Below are 27,097 nucleotides of genomic sequence, written 5' to 3' on the forward strand. Positions count from 1 at the left end.
GATGTCATTCTGCCACAACATACAGGAACCAACCATTTATAGTCTGTTTATTCTAGCACTACACATCCAATAGCAGGAGTTGGTATCCCCTCCCAAAGCTGTCAGTAACTACAGTTCCTGCCTAAACAGAGCAAAAAACCCTTTATATCCAAAACCTACTTGCTCATTGAGTACTTTATCTGGTTCTTTGATTATATTTCTGTAAATTTCTAATTCTTCCAACTGCAGGGCTTTAGGAGCAATGTGCAGCACTTCCATTGTTTCCTGTATTGTCCCAGCTACATTCCCTTCATTCCTTAAATGCAGGCCAAATGCTGTTCTGTTATTTTGACTAACATGCTCCCTGAACATAACTGAGAAGGACCTGCCCATCTGACCTATATAAAATTTATCACAGGATCTGCACTTCAGCTTATAAACCCCTGATGGCTCAATTTTTGAACATTACCCTTATGAACTCCTTTACTCAGTCTGTGTCTTAGTCTGTGCTTGAAGTGACCCTTTGTGGAAAATACCATTTGAAATTTGTCCAGGAAATTGCATGCCAGTTTTATATACATAGGCCCCCAGTACCGTAAAGAACTTTTTATCCTTACTATGTGGGTCTTATCCTGTCTATGGTTTTTATATATCTTTGTAATTAAGCTACTTCTGTATCCATTTGCTACCACAATCTGCTTCAGCATCTTACGCTCTTTATTAATTTTGCTTTCCTCTTATGGGAGTCTCTTCATCCATGCCAGCATTGTGTGAAAAAAGGCCTACTTATGCTGCACCAGATGATCAGCATCATTGCAAATTATCACATCTGTTTGAGCGCATTTCCAAAAAATTGGAAAACCCAATTTACTCCCCTTTTGTATCACTGTTAGGTCCAAAAAAATTAATTTTATTATCTTTTTCACTGTCAAATGTATATTTAATATTCCAGTGCTGTTGCACAGCTGCTATCTGCCGCCCTCCTCCTTTTACTATAAGGAATGTGTCACGCATATAACTTTTATAAAAATGTCCAATAGCAGACCTGAAAGACAATTGTCCATCTCTAAACCTTCTGTCTGCGGATACACTCCACTATTAAAATGTGTGTGTCTATATATATATATATATATATATATATATATATATATATATATATATATATATATATATATATATATATAAAAAAAAATAGAGGGAAACATTCCACGTGGGAAAAATATATCTAAAAACACAGATGATGTGACTTACCGAACGAAAGTGCTGGCAGGTCGATAGACACACAAACAAACACAAACATACACATGAAATTCAAGCTTTCACAACAAACTGTTGCCTCATCAGGAAAGAGGGAAGGAGAGGGAAAGACGAAAGGATGTGGGTTTTAAGGGAGAGGGTAAGGAGTCATTCCAATCCCGGGAGCGGAAAGACTTACCTTAGGGGGAAAAAAGGACAGGTATACACTCACACACACAAACATATGCATCTGCACATACACAAACACAAGCAGACATTTGTAAAGGCAAAGAGTTTGGGTAGAGATGTCAGTCGAGGCGGAAGTACAGAGGCAAAGATGTTGTTGAAAGACAGGTGAGATATGAGTGGCGGCAAATTGAAATTAGCGGAGATTGAGGCCTGGCGGATAACGAGAAGAGAGGATATACTGAAGGGCATGTTCCCATCTCCGGAGTTCTGACAGGTTGGTGTTAGTGGGAAGTATCCAGATAACCTGGACGGTGTAACACTGTGCCAAGATGTGCTGGCCGTGCACCAAGGCATGTTTAGCCACAGGGTGATCCTCATTACCAACAAACACTGTCCGCCTGTGTCCATTCATGCGAATGGACAGTTTGTTGCTGGTCATTCCCACATAGAAAGCTTCACAGTGTAGGCAGGTCAGTTGGTAAATCAAGTGGGTGCTTTCACACGGGGCTCTGCCTTTGATCGTGTACACCTTCCGGGTTACAGGACTGGAGTAGGTGGTGGTGGGAGGGTGCATGGGACAGGTTTTACATCGGGGGCGGTTACAAGGGTAGGAGCCAGAGGGTAGGGAAGATGAGAAGGTACTTCCGCCTCGACTGACATCTCTACCCAAACTCTTTGCCTTTACAAATGTCTGCTTGTGTCTGTGTATGTGCAGATGCATATGTGTGTGTGTGCGAGTGTATACCTGTCCTTTTTTCCCCCTAAGGTAAGTCTTTCCACTCCCGGGATTGGAATGACTCCTTACCCTCTCCCTTAAAACCCACATCCTTTCGTCTTTCCCTCTCCTTTCCTCTTTCCTGATGAGGCAACAGTTTGTTGCGAAAGCTTGAATTTCGTGTGTATGTTTGTGTTTGTTTGTGTGTCTATCGACCTGCCAGCACTTTCGTTCGGTAAGTCACATCATCTGTGTTTTTAGATATATTTTTCCCACGTGGAATGTTTCCTTCTATTATATTCATATCATTAATTTGAACCCAACAATTACGTTTGTTATTGTCACTGTTGCATTTCGAAATCTTTCCTGTCATCTAATTTTCTCTTTCTGTTTTTGCAAGTAGTTTCACTTTGTATTCACCTTCCCTTCTTTACCGAATCTACCATACAATTTTATCCCGCCTGTATATACTCAATAATATGTAACCCACCTTCAAACCATAACCAAAAAAAATTTTTTTTCCGCTTTCAACAATACTGCTGCTACAAAATCCACCATTTCCAGGCTTGTCTGACATTTGGCATTACCCCCAAAGGCCTCACACTTAAAGTTCCCATCTCTGGCTGTAATCCTTCTTTCCATCAGTCCCTATACCAGCTCCAAACTGAACAATCCATTGCCCTCACCCACCTAATCCTTCACCTACACATCAACTCAGCCAATGAACACACCCATCAACTCCTATCCTTAATAAAAGTCCTCAATCTTTCCTCTCCCACATCCACACCGGCTGTTCAGAGCATCCTCCTACAGGCCAATCGCAAATTAGAACAGCATACCACCCTCCACCTAAAAAATCTATCCAATCTCCTGGTTTCCCACCTCCGGAAAGGCAACTCACTCACCCTTCGCAACCTTTCCAGCAAACCTCAACCTCCTCTCATTGCACACAGACCCAGTCTCTCCCATCTACTCAATCTCCCACTTCCAGCTCCACTCCCCCCCAAAACCTCAAAATTCCAATCAACACAATCTGGAACCACAACACCCCAATTCAGTAGTTAACCTTTCCTCCAAACCTCTCTCCCAATCCAAAACATCTGTCCTATCCAAAGGCCTCACCTTCAGCCCCACTCCCAGATTCAACCAAGCAGCCCTTGTCAAAGATTTACTGTCCTACACCCGTACTCTCTGCTGGAAATATCACTTTGCCACGAAGAAAAATGATCCTAATCCTACTCCTAATGGTCCAACTCCCCAAGACACTATCCAAATTGAACCCTGCCTGGAACAGTTCCGTCCTCCGTTACAGCGGGACCCACCTCCTCTTCCTCAAAATCACCCTCTCCAAACTTTCCAGGAATTTCTGACTTCCAGCCTTGCCTCTCAATCCTTCTTAAAAAGCCTTAATCCTACTCCCAGCATCACCACTGCTGAAGCCCAGGCTATCCGTGATCTGAAGGCTGACCGATCCATCGTCATTCTTCCGGCGGACAAGGGTTCCACAACCGTGGTACTTGACCGTCGGGAGTATGTGGCTGAGGGACTGCGTCAGCTTTCAGACAACACTACATACAAAGTTTGCCAAGGTAATCCCATTCCTGATGTCCAGGCGGAACTTCAAGGAATCCTCAGAACCTTAGGCCCCCTACAAAACCTTTCACCTCACTCCATCAATCTCCTGACCCCACCAACACCCCGCACCCCTACCTTCTACCTTCTTCCTAAAATTCACAAACCCAATCATCCCAGCCGTCGCATTGTAGCTGGCTACCAAGCCCCCACAGAACGTTTCTCTGCCTACGTAGATCAACACCTTCAACCCATCACATGCAGTCTCCCATCCTTCATCAAAGACACCAACCACTTTCTCGAACGCCTGGAATCCCTACCCAGTCTGTTACCCCCACATACCATCCTTGTAACCATTGATGCCACTTCCTTATACACAAATATTCTGCACGTCCAGGGCCTCGCTGCGATGGAGCACTTCCTTTCACGGCGATCACCTGCCACCCTACCAAAAACCTCTTTTCTCATTACCTTAGCCACCTTCATCCTTCACTTTCGAAGGCCAGACATACCAACAATTAAAGGGAACAGCCATGGGCACCAGGATGGCCCCCTCATATGCCAACCTATTCATGGGTCGCTTAGAGGAAGCCTTCTTGGTTACCCAGGCCCGCCAACCCAAAGTTTGGTACAGATTTATTGATGACATCTTCATGATCTGGACTCACAGTGAAGAAGAACTTCAGAATTTCCTCTCCAACCTCAACTCCTTTGGTTCCATCAGATTACCTGGTCCTACTCCAAATCCCATGCCACTTTCCTTGACGTTGACCTCCACCTGTCCAATGGCCAGCTTCACATGTCCGTCCACATCAAACCCACCAACAAGCAACAGTACCTCCATTATGACAGCTGCCACCCATTCCACATCAAACGGTCCCTTCCCTACAGCTTAGGTCTTTGTGGCAAACGAATCTGCTCCAGTCCGGAATCCCTGAACCATTACACCAACAACCTGAAAACAGCTTTCGCATCCCGCAGCTACCCTCCCAACCTGGTACAGAAGCAAATAACCAGAGCCACTTCCTCATCTCCTCAAACCCAGAAGCTCCCACAGAAGAACCCCAAAAGTGCCCCACTTGTGACAGGATACTTTCCGGGACTGGATCAGACTCTGTATGTGGCTCTCCAGCAGGGATACGACTTCCTCAAATCCTGCCCTGAAATGAGATCCATCCTTCATGAAATCCTCCCCACTCCACCAAGAGTGTCTTTCAGCCGTCCACCTAACCTTCGTAACCTCTTAGTTCATCCCTATGAAATCCCCAAACCACCTTCCCTACCCTCTGGCTCCTATCCTTGTAACCGCCCCCGATGTAAAACCTGTCCCATGCACCCTCCCACCACCACCTACTCCAGTCCTGTAACCCAGAAGGTGTACACGATCAAAGGCAGAGCCACGTGTGAAAGCACCCACGTGATTTACCAACTGACCTGCCTACACTGTGAAGCTTTCTATGTGGGAATGACCAGCAACAAACTGTCCATTCGCATGAATGGACACAGGCAGACAGTGTTTGTTGGTAATGAGGATCACCCTGTGGCTAAACATGCCTTGGTGCACGGCCAGCACATCTTGGCACAGTGTTACACCGTCCGGGTTATCCGGATACTTCCCACTAACACCAATCTGTCAGAACTCCGGAGATGGGATCTTGCCCTTCAGTATATCCTCTCTTCTCGTTATCCGCCAGGCCTCAATCTCCGCTAATTTCAATTTACTGCCGCTCATACCTCACCTGTCTTTCAACAACATCTTTGCCTCTGTACTTCCGCCTCGACTGACATCTCTACCCAAACTCTTTGCCTTTACAAATGTCTGCTTGTGTCTGTGTATGTGCGGATGCATATGTGTGTGTGTGCGAGTGTATACCTGTCCTTTTTTCCCCCTAAGGTAAGTCTTTCCGCTTCCGGGATTGGAATGACTCCTTACCCTCTCGCTTAAAACCCACATCCTTTCGTCTTTCGCTCTCCTTCCCTCTTTCCTGATGAGGCAACAGTTTGTTGCGAAAGCTTGAAAGATGAAAGGATGTGGGTTTTAAGGGAGAGGGTAAGGAGTCATTCCAATCCCGGGAGTGGAAAGACTTACCTTAGGGGGAAAAAAGGACGGGTATACACTCGCATACACACACATATCCATCCACACATATACGGACACAAACAGACATATTCAAAGGCAAAGAGTTGCCACTGCATTTTTAGTTTTACTTGCATACACTGATATCACACTGCACAGAAAACACTTAACGATTGTAGTAAACCTTATCACATGCCTTGGTCAACTGAATCTTCTCCAAAAAGGTGTAGGCCTCCTTTACTGCTCGACGAGGCACATATTTATGAACCTGTAGCATGCTGCAGGTGAAAAATAGGTCCACAACTTGAAATAAGTGGTTGTAGCTTCATCAAAAGTTGCATTGAGAAGCATCTGTTTTTTATTTCTTGATGATGACTAGTTTCGGACAGCTGTGTCTACTTTCAAACCATCCTACAAAGAAGATTGCAGTTTACATGATAATTTTATACAAATGAGGCACATATCTGTAATACAGTTATACATGTAAATTATACAAATTTGTCATGGTTCTATTTTACAAGTTGCCTTACTAGTTACATACTGTGCTGTAAGTGTGACATAGGAGATAGTCCATGTACAGAAACTGCTGCTGCAGTAATCAAAGTGGTGTATGGTTGACTTAACAGCAAAAATACACCACAGAGGCTGGACATTTTTGCTCATTAGAGCACAGTATGTAAAACTATGTAAATCTGTTGTAAATGGCTTGTCTGAGGGTGAGTTACTGCATGCTGGTCATTTGCATTTACTCTCTTATCTTTGAGTGTAATGCCACACAGTGTGGCTTCAACTTGTAATAATAAATCGTAATTTTTGGTCGCTGTATGAAACTGTTTTATTACGTTTCATATGAAAATAAGACATTTTTCTTCTCCATTAGAAGACTCAATAATATTATTTTCTCATGTATCTGGTTTTGCCAATTGGCAGTTTTAGAGTAACTTAGTTAGCTTTTAGGCTGGGGGTGCTCTTGCAACAGTTTGCACTGATCTAAGTCAAGTTGCATAATAAGTTTAATATCTAAAGTTAAAGAATTTTTGTGATGTACCTGAAAAACTTTTTAAAAAGCCATTTTGCTCATTTCCATCTGATTTTCACCAATTGATGGTGCTTAATGTTTCAGTATTAGATGTGTTGTTGAGCTAGTTGTGCTGTGGATTCAGTTTGTAAAAAAGAAATGTAATTTTTGCTCATCGGAGTACACTATGACGAACAGTATAAATCTGCTGTAAATGACTTATTGTTTCGATATTAAATGTGTTGTTGAACTAGTATCGCTATTGACATAATATGTAACAAAAAAAGAAATGTAATTTTTGCTCATTAGAGCACAGTATGTAAAGTTGTGTAAATCCATTGTAAGTAGCATGTCTAAGGGTGGTTCACTGTATACTGGTTGTTTCCATTTTCACTTTTATCTTTGAGCATAATGCCACACATTGTGGCTTCAGCTTGTTATAATCAGTACAACACTTTTCTTCTCTGTTAGATGATTGAATATAAACTAATGAATTACTGTGCAGATGACCTACTTCAGGGGCAGTCTTCCTGTAAATTGGTAGCCTAATTTATTTATTTTTGGAGTAGGGGGTACCAAACTTTTTGGTTTTGAGTTGTCTCACAGAAAACTTTAAATATCTCAGTGAGACCAGCCAACAGTCAGGACTGAACACAACAGCCAATTAAGAAAGAATCTCAAAATAACAGAAAACATATAAGCTCAAGCAGAGTCACTGCAACAAAAAAGCTCTCTCCGTCATTGCAGAGCTATGATACTACAACACAGTAGTTCTGCTAGAAGCACTCTGTGTTGTAGAGACTACAGTGATTCATGGCCAAACAAAGATAAGAGAGAGATTGTAAAACAGGCAAGGAAATTTCTCAGGAAAATATTTGGACCAGTTTTTCATCTTAGATGCAAACATGAGAAAAAGAACAGAATTAAACAGAGTAAGATGTCAAGGAAGTGGGAATCACACATAGTACTATATGCAATTGATGAGGACAGTTCAAAAACATCGCTAACAAAACACACACTTAAACAAAAGCACATGAAAAAGAGCTCAGGAAAGAAGAACACATGAGGGAACACGAGCATATGAAGAGAATTTGGGACAGTCAAAAGAATATAAGTATGTATGTTCTGATGAGTATATTAATATTGAAACATTAAGAATTTTATATTTCATCTTTATGTAGACGTTTCTATCTTACAGAACTGTATTGTGAAGGGAGCTTTCAAACCAGTATGGGAAAAATCACCTGTATTTCAAAAGAGAGCAATAATAATTTCAGCTGAAGTAAAATTAAGAACATCATGCACAACCTAATTATTAGTTTTAATATTCTTACTATTTATGTTGTTTTTGTTTATTATCTTAGTGACAGAAGACACTAAAGTTACCAACAGGTATAAGCAAAGTTATCAAATTGACATAGAATAGACTTACATATCTATGTAACAATGAAGAAATACTTCATAATTAACTGACAGTGTGTTAAAATTGTTGGATGCAAGAAATTTTTAAAAACAATGACTTATGTTGAAATGCTCAAATAAAATGTATCAGGAGACCGAAACTTGATACTGCCAAATGAAATTAATTCATTGAGATACATTTTAAAAGGAAACAATGGCTTATGTTTAAATGCCTGTGTGACTTGGAACTGAGGTGAATTTGCCTTATAAATGTAATAATGAACTTCCTCAGATGTAATACTAGATCTCACACACATCTCTCTTTATGTAATATGGAATGTATAGCTTTTGCTTACAAATAATACGTATATAAATAACATCATTCGTATAATAATGCATGGAATGAGCACAGTATCAAAGAAACAAAGTGCGTGCTTTACTTTCAGCACCTGTGAGGCATCTGGCATCTACATATTTCTCCTACTTTTTCTTCTCTTCAGTTATTTGATAGTATTACTGTTTAATTCATTCTTTACTCTTCTTGATCGACCTACTCATTAAGGAAATTTTCATTTTTCTTGACTACTAGTCCTCTTTATGTCTGTCATATGTAACAATATTCATATTTTTTTAAAAAATTTTAGGTTTACAAAAAATTAGTGATTAAATATTAAAAAAAAAGATAATATTTTATTTTCTGAATAAGACATTGATAGTAGCTCAGTATAAATGTGATTTTCATATTTCCAGAAATGAAACTTTTTTATAGAAGATAAGGAAGAGGTAAAGGAGTGGAGATAACATGATGTCCCTGTCAGGAAAGTTAAATCAGTCATCATCAAAGCCACCAAAAAACACATAAAAGAATGCATTTTTCTTGAAGTAGATTGCTATAAACACAAAAAAAGATAAGAAAAGAGCTCTGGAGAGAGTGACTCGGATTGATCTTCCCATCCCCATCCTTGTCCTCCACCTCCTCCTTCTTCATTCTCTTCTTTATTTTTTGCTTCAGCACACTCCACACTCTTTTTCAGTAGTATTACTAATGTTTTATTCCTTTTTTTTCTGTAATGAAATTGGTTGTTTAGTAACATTTCATGTATTCTGAACTTTGCATGTAATTTCATTGTTACATCAACCCCCCCCCCCTCTCCCTCTCTCTCTCCCTCTCTCTCTCTCTCTCTTTCTCTCTCTCTCTTTCTCTCTGTGTGTGTGTGTGTGTGTGTGTGCATATATATATATATAATGGAAGGAAACATTCCACGTGGGAAAAAAAAACAAAGATGAGGTGACTTACCGAACAAAACCGCTGGCAGGTCGATAGACACACAAACAAACACAAACATACACACAAAATTCAAGCTTTCGCAACAAACTGTTGCCTCATCAGGAAAGAGGGGAAGACGAAAGGAAGTGGGTTTTAGGGGAGAGGGTAAGGAGTCATTCCAACCCGGGAGCGGAAAGACTTACCTTAGGGGGAAAAAAGGACAGGTATACACTCGCACACATGCACATATCCATCCACACATACAGACACAAGCAGACATATTTAAAGACAAAGAGTTTGGGCAGAGATGTCAGTCGAGGCAGAAGTGTAGAGGCAAAGAAGTTGTTGAAAGGCAGGTGAGGTATGAGTGGCGGCAACTTGAAATTAGCGGAGATTGAGGCCTGGCGGTTGACGAGAAGAGAGGATATACTGAAGGGCAAGTTCCCATCTCCGGAGTTCGGATAGGTTGGTGTTGGTGGGAAGTATCCAGATAACCCGGACGGTGTAACACTGTGCCAAGATGTGCTGGCTGTGCACCAAGGCATGTTTAGCCACAGGGTGATCCTCATTACCAACAAACACTGTCTGCTTGTGTCCATTCATGCGAATGGACAGTTTGTTGCTGGTCATTCCCACATAGAATGCATCACAGTGTAGGCAGGTCAGTTGGTAAATCACGTGGGTGCTTTCACACGTGGCTCTACCTTTGATCGTGTACACCTTCCGGGTTACAGGACTGGAGTAGGTGGTGGTGGGAGGGTGCATGGGACAGGTTTTGCATCGGGGGCGGTTACAAGGATAGGAGCCAGAGGGTAGGGAAGGTGGTTTGGGGATTTCATAGGGATGAACTAACAGGTTACGAAGGTTAGGTGGATGGCGGAAAGACACTCTTGGCGGAGTGGGGAGGATTTCATGAAGGATGGATCTCATTTCAGGGCAGGATTTGAGGAAGTCGTATCCCTGCTGGAGAGCCACATTCAGAGTCTGGTCCAGTCCCGGAAAGTATCCTGTCACAAGTGGGGCTCTTTTGTGGTTCTTCTGTGGGGGATTCTGGGTTTGAGGGGACGAGGAAGTGGCTGTTGTTATTTGCTTCTGTATCAGGTTGGGTACTGCGAATGGCTGAAAGCAAGGGGAAACTACAGCCGTAATTTTGCCCGAGGGCATGCAGCTTTACTGTATGATTACATGATGATGGCGTCCTCTTGGGTAAAATATTCCGGAGGTAAAATAGTCCCCCATTCGGATCTCCGGGCGGGGACTACTCAAGAGGATGTCGTTATCAGGAGAAAGAAAACTGGCGTTCTACGGATCGGAGCGTGGAATGTCAGATCCCTTAATCGGGCAGGTAGGTTAGAAAATTTAAAAAGGGAAATGGATAGGTTGAAGTTAGATATAGTGGGAATTAGTGAAGTTCGGTGGCAGGAGGAACAAGACTTCTGGTCAGGTGACTACAGGATTATAAACACAAAATCAAATAGGGGTAATGCAGGAGTAGGTTTAATAATGAATAGGAAAATAGAAATGCGGGTAAGCTACTACAAACAGCATAGTGAACGCATTATTGTGGCCAAGATAGATACGAAGCCCACGCCTACTACAGTAGTACAAGTTTATATGCCAACTAGCTCTGCAGATGACGAAGAAATTGAAGAAATGTATGATGAAATAAAAGAAATTATTCAGATTGTGAAGGGAGACGAAAATTTAATAGTCATGGGTGACTGGAATTCGAGTGTAGGAAAAGGGAGAGAAGGAAACATAGTAAGCGAATATGGACTGGGGGACAGAAATGAAAGAGGAAGCCGCCTGGTCGAATTTTGCACAGAGCACAACATAATCATAACTAACACTTGGTTTAAAAATCATGAAAGAAGGTTGTATACATGGAAGAACCCTGGAGATACTAAAAGGTATCAGATAGATTATATAATGGTAAGACAGAGATTTAGGAACCAGGTTTTAAATTGTAAGACATTTCCAGGGGCAGATGTGGACTCTGACCACAATCTATTGGTTATGACCTGTAGATTAAAACTGAAGAAACTGCAAAAAGGTGGGAATTTAAGGAGATGGGACCTGGATAAACTAAAAGAACCAGAGGTTGTACAGAGATTCAGGGAGAGCATAAGGGAGCAATTGACAGGAATGGGGGAAGTAAATACAGTAGAAGAAGAATGGGTAGCTTTGAGGGATGAAGTAGTGAAGGCAGCAGAGGATCAAGTAGGTAAAAAGACGAGGGCTAGTAGAAATCCGTGGGTAACAGAAGAAATATTGAATTTAATTGATGAAAGGAGAAAATATAAAAATGCAGTAAGTGAAACAGGCAAAAAGGAATACAAACGTCTCAAAAATGAGATCGACAGGAAGTGCAAAATGGCTAAGCAGGGATGGCTAGAGGACAAATGTAAGGATGTAGAGGCCTATCTCACTAGGGGTAAGATAGATACCGCCTACAGGAAAATTAAAGAGGCCTTTGGAGAGAAGAGAACCACTTGTACGAATATCAAGAGCTCAGATGGAAACCCAGTCCTAAGCAAAGAAGGGAAAACAGAAAGGTGGAAGGAGTATATAGAGGGCCTATACAAGGGCGATGTACTTGAGGACAATATTATGGAAATGGAAGAGGATGTAGAAGAAGATGAAATGGGAGATATGATACTGCGTGAAGAGTTTGACAGAGCACTGAAAGACCTGAGTCGAGACAAGGCCGCCGGAGTAGACAATATTCCATTAGAACTACTGACGGCTGTGGGAGAGCCAGTCCTGACAAAACTCTACCATCTGGTGAGCAAGATGTATGAAACAGGCGAAATACCCTCAGACTTCAAGAAGAATATAATAATTCCAATCCCAAAGAAAGCAGGTGTTGACAGATGTGAAAATTACCGAACTATCAGCTTAATAAGTCACAGCTGCAAAATACTAACACGAATTCTTTACAGACGAATGGAAAAACTAGTAGAAGCCAACCTCGGGGAAGATCAGTTTGGATTCCGTAGAAACACTGGAACACGTGAGGCAATACTGACCTTACGACTTATTTTAGAAGAAAGATTAAGAAAAGGCAAACCTACGTTTCTAGCATTTGTAGACTTAGAGAAAGCTTTTGACAATGTTGACTGGAATACTCTCTTTCAAATTCTAAAGGTGGCAGGGGTAAAATACAGGGAGCGAAAGGCTATTTACAATTTGTACAGAAACCAGATGGCAGTTATAAGAGTCGAGGGACATGAAAGGGAAGCAGTGGTTGGGAAGGGAGTAAGACAGGGTTGTAGCCTCTCCCCGATGTTGTTCAATCTGTATATTGAGCAAGCAGTAAAGGAAACAAAAGAAAAATTCGGTGTAGGTATTAAAATTCATGGAGAAGAAATAAAAACTTTGAGGTTCGCCGATGACATTGTAATTCTGTCAGAGACAGCAAAGGACTTGGAAGAGCAGTTGAATGGAATGGACAGTGTCTTGAAAGGAGGATATAAGATGAACATTAACAAAAGCAAAACGAGGATAATGGAATGTAGTCAAATTAAGTCAGGTGACACTGAGGGAATTAGATTAGGAAATGAGGCACTTAAAGTAGTAAAGGAGTTTTGCTATTTGGGGAGCAAAATAACTGATGATGGTCGAAGTGGAGAGGATATAAAATGTAGGCTGGCAATGGCAAGGAAAGCGTTTCTGAAGAAGAGAAATTTGTTAACATCCAGTATTGATTTAAGTGTCAGGAAGTCATTTCTGAAAGTATTCGTATGGAGTGTAGCCATGTATGGAAGTGAAACATGGACGATAAATAGTTTGGACAAGAAGAGAATAGAAGCTTTCGAAATGTGGTGCTACAGAAGAATGCTGAAGATTAGATGGGTAGATCACATAACTAATGAGGAAGTATTGAATAGGATTGGGGAGAAGAGAAGTTTGTGGCACAACTTGACCAGAAGAAGGGATCGGTTGGTAGGACATGTTCTGAGGCATCAAGGGATCACCAATTTAGTATTGGAGGGCAGCGTGGAGGGTAAAAATCGTAGAGGGAGACCAAGAGATGAATACACTAAGCAGATTCAGAAGGATGTAGGTTGCAGTAGGTGCTGGGAGATGAAAAAGCTTGCACAGGATAGAGTAGCATGGAGAGCTGCATCAAACCAGTCTCAGGACTGAAGACCACAACAACAACAACAGGTCGGGAGGGTAGTTGCGGGATGCGAAAGCTGTTTTCAGGTTGTTGGTGTAATGATTCAGGGATTCCGGACTGAAGCAGATTCGTTTGCCACGAAGACCTAGGCTGTAGGGAAGGGACCGTTTGATGTGGAATGGGTGGCAGCTGTCGTAATGGAGGTACTGTTGCTTGTTGGTGGGTTTGATGTGGATGGACGTGTGAAGTTGGCCATTGGACAGGTGGAGGTCAACATCAAGGAAAGTGGCATGGGATTTGGAGTAGGACCAGGTGAATCTGATAGAACCAAAGGAGTTGAGGTTGGAGAGGAAATTCTGGAGTTCTTCTTCACTGTGAGTCTAGATCATGAAGATGTCATCAATAAATCTGTACCAAACTTTGGGTTGGCAGACTTGGGTAACCAAGAAGGCTTCCTCTAAGCGACCCATGAATAGGTTGGCGTACGAGGGGGCCATCCTGGTACTCATGGCTGTTCCCTTTAATTGTTGGTATGTCTGGCCTTCAAAAGTGAAGAAGTTGTGGGTCAGGATGAAGCTGGCTAAGGTAATGAGGAAAGAGGTTTTAGGTAGGGTGGCAGGTGATCGGCGTGAAAGGAAATGCTCCATCGCAGCGAGGCCCTGGACGTGCGGAATATTTGTGTATAAGGACGTGGCATCAATGGTTACAAGGATGGTTTCCGGGGGTGACAGATTGGGTAAGGATTCCAGGCTCTCCAGCAGGGATACGACTTCCTCAAATCCTGCCCTGAAATGAGATCCATCCTTCATGAAATCCTCCCCACTCCGCCAAGAGTGTCTTTCCGCCGTCCACCTAACCTTCGTAACCTGTTAGTTCATCCCTATGAAATCCCCAAACCACCTTCCCTACCCTCTGGCTCCTATCCTTGTAACCGCCCCCGATGCAAAACCTGTCCCATGCACCCTCCCACCACCACCTACTCCAGTCCTGTAACCCGGAAGGTGTACACGATCAAAGGTAGAGCCACATGTGAAAGCACCCACGTGATTTACCAACTGACCTGCCTACATTGTGATGCATTCTATGTGGGAATGACCAGCAAAAACTGTCCATTCGCATGAATGGACACAGGCAGACAGTGTTTGTTGGTAATGAGGATCACCCTGTGGCTAAACATGCCTTGGTGCACAGCCAGCACATCTTGGCACAGTGTTACACCGTCCGGGTTATCTGGATACTTCCCACCAACACCAACCTATCCGAACTCCGGAGATGGGAACTTGCCCTTCAGTATATCCTCTCTTCTCGTCATCCGCCAGGCCTCAATCTCCGCTAATTTCAAGTTGCCGCCACTCATACCTCACCTGTCTTTCAACAACTTCTTTGCCTCTACACTTCTGCCTCGACTGACATCTCTGCCCAAACTCTTTGTCTTTAAATATGTCTGCTTGTGTCTGTATGTGTGGATGGATATGTGCATGTGTGCGAGTGTATACCTGTCCTTTTTTCCCCCTAAGGTAAGTCTTTCCACTCCCGGGATTGGAATGACTCCTTACCCTCTCCCTTAAAACCCACTTCCTTTCGTCTTCCCCTCTCCTTCCCTCTTTCCTGATGAGGCAACAGTTTGTTGCGAAAGCTTGAATTTTGTGTGTATGTTTGTGTTTGTTTGTGTGTCTATCGACCTGCCAGCGCTTTCGTTCGGTAAGTCACCTCATCTTTGTTTTTATATATAATTTTTCCCACGTGGAATGTTTCCTTCTATTATATATATATATATATATATATATATATATCTAAAAAGAAAGTTACCAAACAAAAGCGCTGGCAGGTCTTTCTTTCTTTTTAGATATATATATATATATTTTTCCCACGTGGAATGTTTCCCTCTATTATATATATATATATATATATATATATATATATATATATATATATATATATATATATATATATATATATATATATATATTGATGTAGATTTGTTACAGTACAGAATGTCCATAGTTGCAGATTTCAAAGTGCTTTGCATTTCATTTACAGAATTCAGGTTTGATTCAAACAAAACCTTTGCCACAAGATTCAGAAATAAGCTCTCCAGTTGTCAATTTCGTATTACTGGAGCACAACCATGCTATAACACTTGTGCATTTTGTTCATCAGTCCTTGGCAAGGCTAAGCAAAGTAATGCGTGCAATAGCTCTTCCATCTAAGGAAACTGAACAGACAGCAATTGCTCTTATCAGTCACAAGGTGAGTACTGAAACACTGATTTTTAGTATGATTATTTTGTATCTCCTTATAAGGCCTGTTACTAGGGAGTCTCCCTGTGCACAAATTACATACCAATCCATAAAATATTGATAGAGGCTGCTCCAGGACTGTGATGGTTAAATAGCTTGTGAAACATATGCCAGGTATGCCTGATGGAACACATGTCTAAAAAGTGGGCAGGCCAGGGAAGCAATAATAATCTTTGCTCATCAAAAAAGGCTTGCACATCTTTCCCTGCATGTGACTAGGCACTGTATTGCTGAAATATCGTATGTGGAATTGGCTGAAGGAAAGAAAGTTGCTTGCATGCTAATACTTTCTTGATGTAGTAGTTACTGTACAGTTTGTCCTTGGTGTGTTGGAGTTAAGGTATCCAATGACACTCTCCAAACATAAGACTTTTGATTTGTATATTGCATTGCATAACTTTTCTGGGTGCTAGATTGTCATCACCATGGCAGTGTTCAACAAGTATGTAGCTATCACAATAGAGCAGGTTCCATCTAAACTTGTTAGAAGACACTGGAATCATATTGAGAAAGACGATGGTACAAATCCCCATCTGGCCATTCAGATTTATGTTTTCCATGATTTTCCTGTATCACTTAAGGGAAATTCCTGAGTGGTTCCTATGAAACAGCATGGTTGATTATCTTCCCAGTCCTGAGCTTCTGTGCTGTTTCTAATGTTCTATATGTTAAATCTTAACCTTTATTACTTCCTGCCATCTGAAGATTCTTCATTTTATCATTCACATTGCCAGAATGACTTTCACATTGCTCATTGTTCCTGGGCTGTGGATGTCAATATAAAGCATGAATAGTATCAGTTTAGCCCACAGCAGATGGCATCAAATCCTTAACACAAACAGATCCACTACTGTTGTAGTGCTTCAGTCTATAACAACACTGGATGAAGTTGTTCATTACATTATGATTTGCAGAGAGAACAGTCTCCATTCCAAATTGCAGTGACACACTGTATTCCAGTATCCAGTCATCACTGCATAAATGGTCTTTGTCCTGTTGATTACTCATACACATCATTGTTTCAGCCGCATGCCCTTTACTAGCTCAGTTTGCAGTATGACAAACTTGTTTTACAGAGACTGAACATTTTATATCATTCAAATTCATTCGCATCACCCTTCAAGACTGATAAGGCACACTGACACTCACTTTCCTATTTCCATTTCTATTGGCAGCTGTCACTAATGAGGCGTGATGTAATATGGACCTTTTCAGTCACGTAAGTGAGGGGATTTCTGTGCCTATGTGTATGCCATTGGTCTGCAATATTAATCAGCACAACCCTAGAATTGACAACTCTGGCTGCTCAGTGTTCACTAATATTTGTGCAGATACTATGATTTAATTAATTAGTGAAGATATAGCCATTTAACCCTTCAAGCATTCATTGTTCACTTCATAATGGAAAGGCAGGTGAGGCCAAGAATACAAGTCTCTTTGCTGTTCTGAAACTTTAATACTCAAACTCTAGTACTTTTGTTGTGGTAATTTATATAACTTTCCCATTATATTGTATGGTTCTCAGTATTTCATCAACAGTAATTAATCATTTTAGAAGTAAATTTATCAACTTTGATTTAATTTTGAATTAATGAACTAATATTGGGAAAAAATCTGTTCTTAATTATTTGTGTTTTGTCATAGGTTCCAGAATCATGGCAAAATCTTTGGTGTGGTCCAAAGGAGCCTTCATTTTATTTACACTCTTTAGTATCTCAGGCCACTGCAGTTGGTCACTGGGCAAATCGGAGCTCAGATTTGTTGCGAGAGCCTCTTGATTTGGGAGATCTGTTTGAACCTGAGGCTTTTCTTGCAGCTGTGAAACAGCAGACAGCAAGGTAGATAATTAAATGATTTAAGCTTTCAGATAAGTAATTTCTTCTTTACCATGAGTAGAAATAGAAATTGAATGGAAAAAAGAGGCAATTTCCCACTCATTAAACTGGCTTGTTTTTGGAGGGAGGTGGAGAGGGTTCAGGGGGTGTTTAAGTGTGACACATCCTTCATATTTATGGTTAGCAAAAGTCCTTTTTCTGTTTAGCTTTTTCCAAATTTTAACAATAATTATGGGATGTGAAATTTCATTCATTAATTTCATATCTTTGATTTTTCCCATATTTACTAACCTGTGATAGAGTTTTACAAGACTATTGTTTTTCTTAGTTTGCTCATTTATGATTACCTATCATAAAGACTTCATTCAAGTGCTGCTTAACATTATGCCATCTATTTACTCGTTTATTAATGTATGTGTTTTAAGGGCTCTGTTCAGTGGCTCATTAAGTAAGATTTTGTTTAGTTGCTGTAAAAGTTATCAACTCCAGCTATCAATTACAGTTCTAAATTATTATTATTATATAATGTTGTTAATAGAAATCAGAGATGAGAGCTAGAAACTGCAAAATAGAGAAGTAAAGGAACACTATTACAGCTGCAAAGGAAAGGTTATATCACATAAAATCCTCAGTTAATAAGAGACAAGTGGACAGACTGTGCACAGAAACATAAGACATGTAGGGTTGTTAATTTGTGAACCTGGTCAATATTTTAGCTGATGTGGGCAGACTCTGAACAGCATGGTTTCAGTTTCAGGATGTAACAAATCATGCCATATGTGGGCATGAATAATGTCTGACAACTAACAAGCTTTTCCTACAGCCATTTAGACATTATTAGAACTGAGTGTGGAGAAGCTATTGAGAACAAGAATAATGCTTCAGTCAGTGTGTGGGAAAGATTTATTTATGCATAGAGATGTAGAATCAGGAAATGAATATCAGCTATAAGGAAAGGTGTATAGTATTAATGAGAATCATGAGAAACAACAAAATGGTCAGTGTAATGAAAGACAGCCAGTTTTCATAAAAAAAACTATGTAATAAATCATAAAGTAGTTTCAGTTACTTGTATGGTAAATATATAAGTAACAGCATCTTGATATCAGACAAGTACTGTATTTGATGGAACATTACAGAACTCGTCCATTCACTATTTAATGAATTGGATGGAGCATACCTTACTATATGAGCTAAATAATAACTTCACTGATCCATGTATTTACATTTAGTATGTATAATTGTTTTTATGCTATTGCTGTTGTTTAGATACATACATCTGCTGCTTCATTGTTTTAAATGTTTTGTATATTTATTCATTAGCAAATTATTATGTTCTTTTCTTTCTTTAACTATTGAAAGACACTTTTTTCCCTAAAGCTTTACATTCACCATCAGTTTGTCATACATTTATAATCTCAACAATCAACTATTCTGTAATAATCTGGTTTACAATTTGCTTCAAGGGAAAATGATGTTGCAATAGATGACCTTAGACAGGTCACAAGTTGGAATCAGAAGAATGTGTCCAGTAAAATGAAAGTGTGCTTGTGCTTGAAAGGACTACAGATAGAGGGTGCAGTTTTCAGTGGTACTTCCCTGACTCCTTGTTCTGCTGATGCTCCTGATGCCTCAGCTGCTCCTATCTGCACACTCACATGGATGACAAAGGTCTGGTATTGTATCCACCTCAGTTGAAGTATAGTTTTTTTGCTCTGTAGTGCTTTATGATAAAACGTATTTACTCTTTATCAGAATGGATAAATAAGACCTAGCTAAACTTGTGAAATTAGTAAGCATGCATCAGTTTCAGCACATATCTTGCTTTTCCAAGTACTCATATATCTAAAAACAAAGATGATGTAACTTAGCAAACGAAAGCATTGGTATGTTGATAGACACACAAACAAACACAAACACACACACAAAATTCAAGCTTTCGCAACCCACGGTTGCTTCATCAGGAAAGAGGGAAGGAGAGGGAACGACGAAAGGATGTGGGTTTTAAGGGAGAGGGCAAGGAGTCATTCCAATCCCGGGAGCGGAAAGACTTACCTGAGGGGGGAAAAAGGACAGGTGTACACTCGCACACACACACATATCCATCCTCACATATATAGACACAAGCAGACATGTATATTCTAGAAGACACATAGGTGTGTGTTATAGTGGGTTTACCATAGCAAAGTGCAATTGTTCTTGCCATAAACACATCTGTTTGAATGATCACATCAATCAAATTTAGAGTTTCCATACTTTGTACTAAAGGCTGAAGACAAATACAATCTTGAAGAATTCTGCAAAAAATAGCCTTGGTACTCCTCTGCTATAAAAATCTTGGCTGTAACCTTAAGGAATTCTAGGACTAACTTGCATTTGAGTTTGATATACAGCTATTTTTAGTCTTGTCTTGTGATTAAAACTCAAAATATGTCAACAACAAACAATTTTGATTGTTTTTCTGCAGTTTTTCTAGCATATGTAAGACATGTAGTCTGCAAAGACATGTTTGTATTGATATTGAATAGTCACGTAGTTAATTATGGATTGAAACATCCCGAGCAAATACCTGACACGATTGAATTATAGAATGTTCCAGACTGAGCAAACTCTTTAACTCTACTTTATGTGATGAATTACCATGACAGATTGAAACTATATGTCAGAATGAGAAACAAATATAAAAATCTGAATTTCATGCACTGATGAGTCAAAACATCATGACAACTGCTCACTGTGAAATTGAAAGCCCCAGGTGACATCACCGGGACTTGATGCAGTAAGAAAAGCACATAAATGGAGCAGAGAAAAATGTGAAATTATTTCTGGTAATGATTCAGACCACAACTGGGGAAATCCACTGACTTGTGCTACTCTGACAAATGTGAGACTGGTGTCTAGGAATGAACATGTCAGAAATGTAAAAGTAGTCAGCTGTTCACATACTACTGTCATGAGCATCTATGGAAAGTGATTGAAGGACAGTGAAACTACAAGTAGGTCACAGCGTGTTGAACATCCACACCTCATCATCACTGAACATGGAATCTGAGGCTTGCCCACTGTGTAAAGCAGAATAAGCCAGTTGGAACAGTATAAGATTAGGGAACATGCTAAATAAGTGTTCATTTCAGGTCTATAAAGTAGGAAACAGATGTTTTTTCCAGCATCAATGACCGGGAAAGAGTTTAGAATCTGGCAGAGCTCAACTAATGTGAGGGGTGCCACAGGGTTCTGTTCTGGGTCTGCTGCTGTTCTTGATTATATCAATGATTTGCAACTAAACTTGATAGATGACTCAAAAACATTTCTCTTTTCAGGTGACACAGGTATTATTATGAAAGATGTGGAGTGTATTGTAAAAGAAATAGCTAAGAGGGTAGTTGCTGGTAAAGTTCCTAGGTTGTGTGGCTGTGGTCCATGAAACTTTTCCATTCATAATGTTTCCTTGAGATGAGAGCTGCACTGGACATGTTAAGAGATGCTACATTGCAGCTCTGGATGAAATGTTAGGAATGGAGTAGTTTCACGGACCACAGCCATGCAACCTGAAAGATTTAACAGCGGCTAAGAAATCTGGACATTAAAAGGGTAGTCAGTAACATTTGGATTTGGCTTAAAGAGAACAGATTAACACTTAGCTCCAACAAAACAAAATGCACAGTTTCAGGCACAAAATGCTTGTAAAACTGAAATTTTACTGTTAAAAGGTTATCAAACAGTTGGTGTTGTCAACATTTTAAATTCTTAGGACCAAGGATAATAGAAAGCTCCCTTGGAAGTATCATGTTCAAGAGCTTGTTCAGAAACTGAATGGAACTTTCTTCACTGTAATAATAATCTCTACTGTCTTTGATATTGAATGCAAAGGCTTTGCTTATGTTTGCTGTATTATCTCAAATGTCAGGGAAACTCTGTGTACTCAACAAGAATATTTTGAAATCACAAGAGGGCTTTTTTAGCAGTTTGAAATTAATAGTAAGTATGATTTTTGAGATATGTTTGTTGTGCTTGGTGAATTGGTTCTGTCCAGAAACAGCTAGAAGCTGTATTAGCCACAATAGATTTAGGCTTCATCCTGCTGCTCTAAGCTTCAGCAATGTCGGGGCAGCAGTGTATTTTTAATTCCACTGGCAATCTGTCACTACATCTTCAGATGTGCAGCATCTGACGGATTTGTCAGACAGTGACAGACAGTGGTGCTTTTGTGTATCTCTGGATGGAAAGTGAATGTGGGAATTGCCAGAACAGCATACGCCTAGTGACATGTACCATATGTTGCCCTGTATTGATAACACATCTGAGCCATCATTGGATGCCCTGTCGGGTCAGAGGCTGATGTTCCTGCTACTTCCAGACAATAATTGAGAGTGCATTTGTTGGTCATTATGAGCTCCAACATTAGAATTATATAGCAGACAGGTCAGGAAAGAATGCTACTACAAACTTGGTATGGTTGCTGGGAAGTCTTGTCTGAGGTACAGAGGAGGTTCTGCTGGTGGCTGTTGAAAGCAGTGAGTACAACCAGGTGCAAATGATAGCTCATATTTGCATGAAATATGCTAGCCACCTGGATTCTGAGGCCATTCCCAGTTCCTTTAGGTGATTGAATCGGTGAAGACAGGTAGACCTACCCACAGAGTAGAATCGAACTCTCTCTTTGCAGTATTGTACCCAGACACGATTGTAGTCCTTTGGTTTGGAGCCAAGAGTAAAGTCTAAGCCTGAGACTTGGACAATTCTGTGTTGATTTTGGATCCAAATTTCTTGACCTCTGTTATCAGATAGAGAGTTACAAGGTCCCCCTCAATAGGTTAGACATACACTACACACAGCAGGTAGGTCCTTGGGAAGCAAGGTGTGTGTGTAGTGTGCACATGGATGTCTCTTAAGCTAGAGGAACCCCCTCTTTAGGGACAGTGGTAAGTTACCTGCCAAATATAAAGAGAGATGAGCCACTTTACTCTCTGAGAAGAACATTCATACTTGCAGACAGGAATGAGAAAATGTTAATATGATTTTATGGAACTGCAGGAACATTCATGACAATGTCTCAGAATTACTATCACTTATTAAAGGCAATAATGCTCACATATTATTAGAAACAGAAAGTTAGCTGAAACAAGAAGTGAACAACAGCAAAATTCTAAGTTCAGATTTGAATATATATCAAAAGGCTAGACTAGATGCCAGTAGTGAGCGTGAATTTATTGCTGTAAGGAATAGTATGTTATCTAGTGACGTTATAACAGAATCCAACTGTGAAATAATCTGAGTAAAGGTAGTCTTCAACTGTGGCTGGAACTTTGTAGTCCAATGCTTTTATAGACCACTCGCCCAAGGAGCTACAGTGGCAGATTGCTTCATAGAAAACTTGAAGCTGATCACAAGTATGTTTCCTGCTCATGACTTCACAATAGTGAAGACTTCAGAATGCCAGCTATAGACTGGGAGAGTCATAGAATTGAAACTAGTGCCAGATACAGTGATACTCATGATTGAGTAGTCTGTTTTTTATCTTACACAGTAATATTACATTGCGTAGGCACTGCAAGCCATTATTCACAAAATTGGGAATAATGACTGTTTACAGCAATTATTTATTTTTGTGCCTGCTCCATGTTAAATCCGGATTCCTTCAGCAAGAGGTATGAGATACATGATCACAATACCCACAACAAAGAGAACAAATGTACCAACCTGCTGACTGTCCAAAACAAGAGACAACTTTCTGACAATTGTCCTAAGAATGTTCATATAACTGCCCATGGAAGTGCAAGTCTTGCCACTGGAGAGATTCAAGAAAAAAATTCAAGAGACTTAAAACTGCATCAGTTATACTCTGTCCATAAATTTTTTGACTGAGAAAAGAATGAATTTACTGAGCATTCTCCAAATCTAGTAAATCTGTCAGAGATCTAAAATGTCAATGGCACCTGGAGTGTATCTATAGCAAAATGCTTTATCTGTTCAATTTTTTGTAATGTTACATATTATTTCTATTGTAATATATCAAGTTTTGGATTTTGATGAGGACTGGGTCCACAATCTTTGTGAAATTTTTAAATGAGGCCATTCTGATTTATTGTGGTTACAGTTTTGACACATGGTAATTTTCAAGCCTTTTTACAGCCCAAATCATAATCACTTTATTTAAACATATCAGTTTTGAAATTTTTTGAAGATATGCATCCTGCCATGGCTGGTGAATGTCACAGACTTGATAATGCAGTCTATGTAATATAAGGATTGTAGTGAAATACCATAGCAAACTTTTGTTTTTGAATTCTGTTTTATTATTATTATTATTATTATTATTATTATTATTATTATTATTATTTACAGAGTGATTATGGGAAACATCAGCACCAAGAATATATAACATTGCCTTTATACCTCACATCAGCACGTGAAAGAGTTATTACCACACTAGATGTGCCTTGTCGTGCTTCAGATCATAATATTTGGATTAAAGCTGGCACTTGCTTCTTCATAAAGAAGTAAAATACTAGAAGACTTTTAGCTTATTGAGTTATATCCCAGGTATAAGTCACCAATTGATGGTGACATTTCTCTCAAGTTTTTAAAGTAACAGTGTTACTGCAGTTGAAATCAGTAAGCTGATATTACTTCATGTAATATTTTGCTACCCACTTTAGAAAAGCACTGAAATGTGACACAATGAATAATTTTATTTGTTTAATCAATGTACAGCAATATATACTTCACAATAAAAGCTTGTATATGAACAATATTAGTATTATTATACATCATGTGTGTGGCAGTACTATACTGTAGAAGTACCTTGTGTCACTGTTAAGAACTGTTTCTTTGTGTACTCTGAGTATGTATAAATGGAAGTTCAATTTTCAGAAAATTTCATTCACAATTTCAGTCATTCCTTGTTATTTATTACAGAAAATACAGAGACACGAGGAGCTGTATATGATATGATGCAGATTTTGCAAATGTTGTCTGGCTGGGCCTGAATATTTTCAGCAACGTACAATGTGAAACTGAATATATGCAGATTTACAGCTTATGAGGTTGATGTATTTTATTGTAATTGGTTGATAGAACTGTAGAGTGCCAGTACTGACAATTTGTTAAGAACTAATTTTCCTAACACCAAGGCACTTCATACCATACAAGACCTTATCTACATGGACAGTTTTGCATTCAGAGTCCCAATTTCAAATCATCATCAGTCATACAGCTTGAACTGTTGATATTTGCTTCTGATATTTTACCATGAACTAAATTTTCTAAACCAAGACAAACATATTCAGTGTTTAAGTTATGACTGCTCATTGGCTAATAGAAGTTATCTTCTAGAAGATGTAAATAACAGCACTCTCAAATCTGGTATTATGAGACTGTGTACACAGATAAGTATACATTTCATTCCATAGAATCATAGTGAAGATACCCTCAAGGATAAAGAACATTGCCATAGCAAAAAATATGTAATGTGTATTTACAAACAAACAGTTGCACTATTGTTCCTTTTGCAGATATTCAGTGAAATGGTCCTCAAGAATGTCAGTTAAGTAAAAATTCAATTAGTTTCAGGTAAAAATTACTACCAAAATTATCACAAACAAAAAGCATAAATATGCTGAAGTGCATAAGATACTTCTTAGGCTTTGTAGCCATCCACCATTTAACAAATTGGTTTACGATACTTACTGTAGTGAAGATGTGCAGAAGTCAGATGTTATGTAAGACTCATGCTAGTTTATATTATTAACAGATTAACTGATTCTATTAAGATATTTCTCAGTCTGTATATAAGGAAGTAGCTGCCAAGAAGTCCTTCAGGATTCAGTTAAATGGAACTTTATTAGTTGCAAAACTTTATATTTGTGTTGGCAAATTACATAGGCCAATGAAACAAAATTATTTTTGAAAGACTTTTCTTACCTTGATAGCTGATCTTTATAGATTTTTATGAGCTGAATCCAAACCTAGCCTTAGTTTGTTTTTATCACCCATAGTTTGTGAGCAATATGCTTTTTATTGTATAGTATAAAAATCGTATGCTATATGGTAAATGGGGAAATTAATGAAAGACTTTGTTACAACATAAGCATGATTTGTATTTACAGTAAGCTACTTAAAACAATGACATGCATTAATAGATTCATTCGTCAACTGGAATTGTTTTCTATTTTATTTCTCTTTTTTCTTTGAACCTTCTTGTGTAGCTTTTTCCACGATGAGTCGCTTGCTGAACTTCTTGGCGAAGTGATCAACAGTAGTCCCCCATCATGTTGGTGTTTCAGCGGCCTTGGTAGCGTTTTTCCATCATTTTAATGTCCTGGTGAAAACACTCTCCTTGCTCCTTACTAACATCTCCCATATTGCCCGGGAAGTAATCAAGGTGACTGTTCAAAAAGTGAAATTTCCGGCTCATTAAACATCCTAAAGTTTTAAACTTCTTTAACATTGTAACTATAATAGAAACATATTCTGAGTCTTTTTCATGTCCTAAGAACTTTGTAATGGCTTGCTTGAATGATACCCATGCTTATTTCTCATTTAAGGTCATTGTGGATTCAAAGTTAACATCAAACATCAATTTTCTAATGTCAGGTCCGATAAAGACGCCTTCTTTTAGTTTAGCTTCTGAAAGTTGTGAAAACGTTTGGCAGAGATACTTAAAACATGGTCCATCTTTAGGCAAAGCCTTTACAAACTGTTTCATTAGGCCTAATTTTATATGTAGAGATGGTAGGAGTATGTTTTTTGGATTTACATGGTTTTTGCATAGAATATTCTCACCAGGTTTTAAAGACTCCCTCATAGGCCAGTTCTTTGTGCACCGGTGTTATTCCCTAGCCCTACTGTCCCATTTACGCAAGAAACATGGAAATTTGGTAAGGCCACCTTGCTGACTTTTAGATCACCACATATCATCCAACCATGAGCAGCATAGCCTCTTTTATTTAGCACTATTTCCAGGTTTTCATAGCTTTCTTTCATATGTACTGAATGTCCAACAGGTATAATGCATACATGTTACCATTGTGTAATAAAACAGCCTTTAAACTAGTTTCAGATGAATCAATAAACAACCTCCAGTCTTCCTTTTTGTATTCAATACCAAACTCATTCATCAGACCGGGAATTTCTGAGCAGCACACTGAATCACCTTTTTGTTGAAAAAACTTGGAAAATTGATGCTCTCTCTTGTTTATGCTGGTTACAACTGCCAATAAGTTCTTTTTCTTAATCTAGAGCCAAACAATCCAGCTTTTTCTTTCGTTAAGTCCAGATCCGTAACCAAATCGTTAAGCTCGGTGTGAGTAAACATTTTGGGCTCTAGACTTTCTGTATTACAATGGAATTCATCATCATCTGGTTCATGTAAATCAGATTGTAC

The 27,097-nt window shown here is 39.5% G+C and overlaps 1 protein-coding gene across 1 annotated transcript in view; it reads left to right on the top strand.

Moving 5' to 3' along the window:
* LOC124777773 (cytoplasmic dynein 2 heavy chain 1) overlaps positions 1 to 24,384 on the top strand; it is an 829,086-nt gene extending 804,702 nt beyond the window's left edge. Inside the window, exons 69-72 of the mRNA XM_047253283.1 lie at positions 15,618 to 15,827; positions 17,522 to 17,715; positions 19,179 to 19,383; positions 24,058 to 24,384. Of these exons, the coding sequence (XP_047109239.1) occupies positions 15,618 to 15,827; positions 17,522 to 17,715; positions 19,179 to 19,383; positions 24,058 to 24,216 (768 nt within the window). The 3' untranslated portion in view covers positions 24,217 to 24,384. The remainder of the gene's footprint in view (positions 1 to 15,617; positions 15,828 to 17,521; positions 17,716 to 19,178; positions 19,384 to 24,057) is intronic.
* The last annotated feature ends 2,713 nt before the right edge of the window (positions 24,385 to 27,097 follow it).

This window comes from Schistocerca piceifrons, chromosome 2, assembly GCF_021461385.2.
Source record: "Schistocerca piceifrons isolate TAMUIC-IGC-003096 chromosome 2, iqSchPice1.1, whole genome shotgun sequence".
NCBI lineage: Eukaryota > Metazoa > Arthropoda > Insecta > Orthoptera > Acrididae > Schistocerca > Schistocerca piceifrons.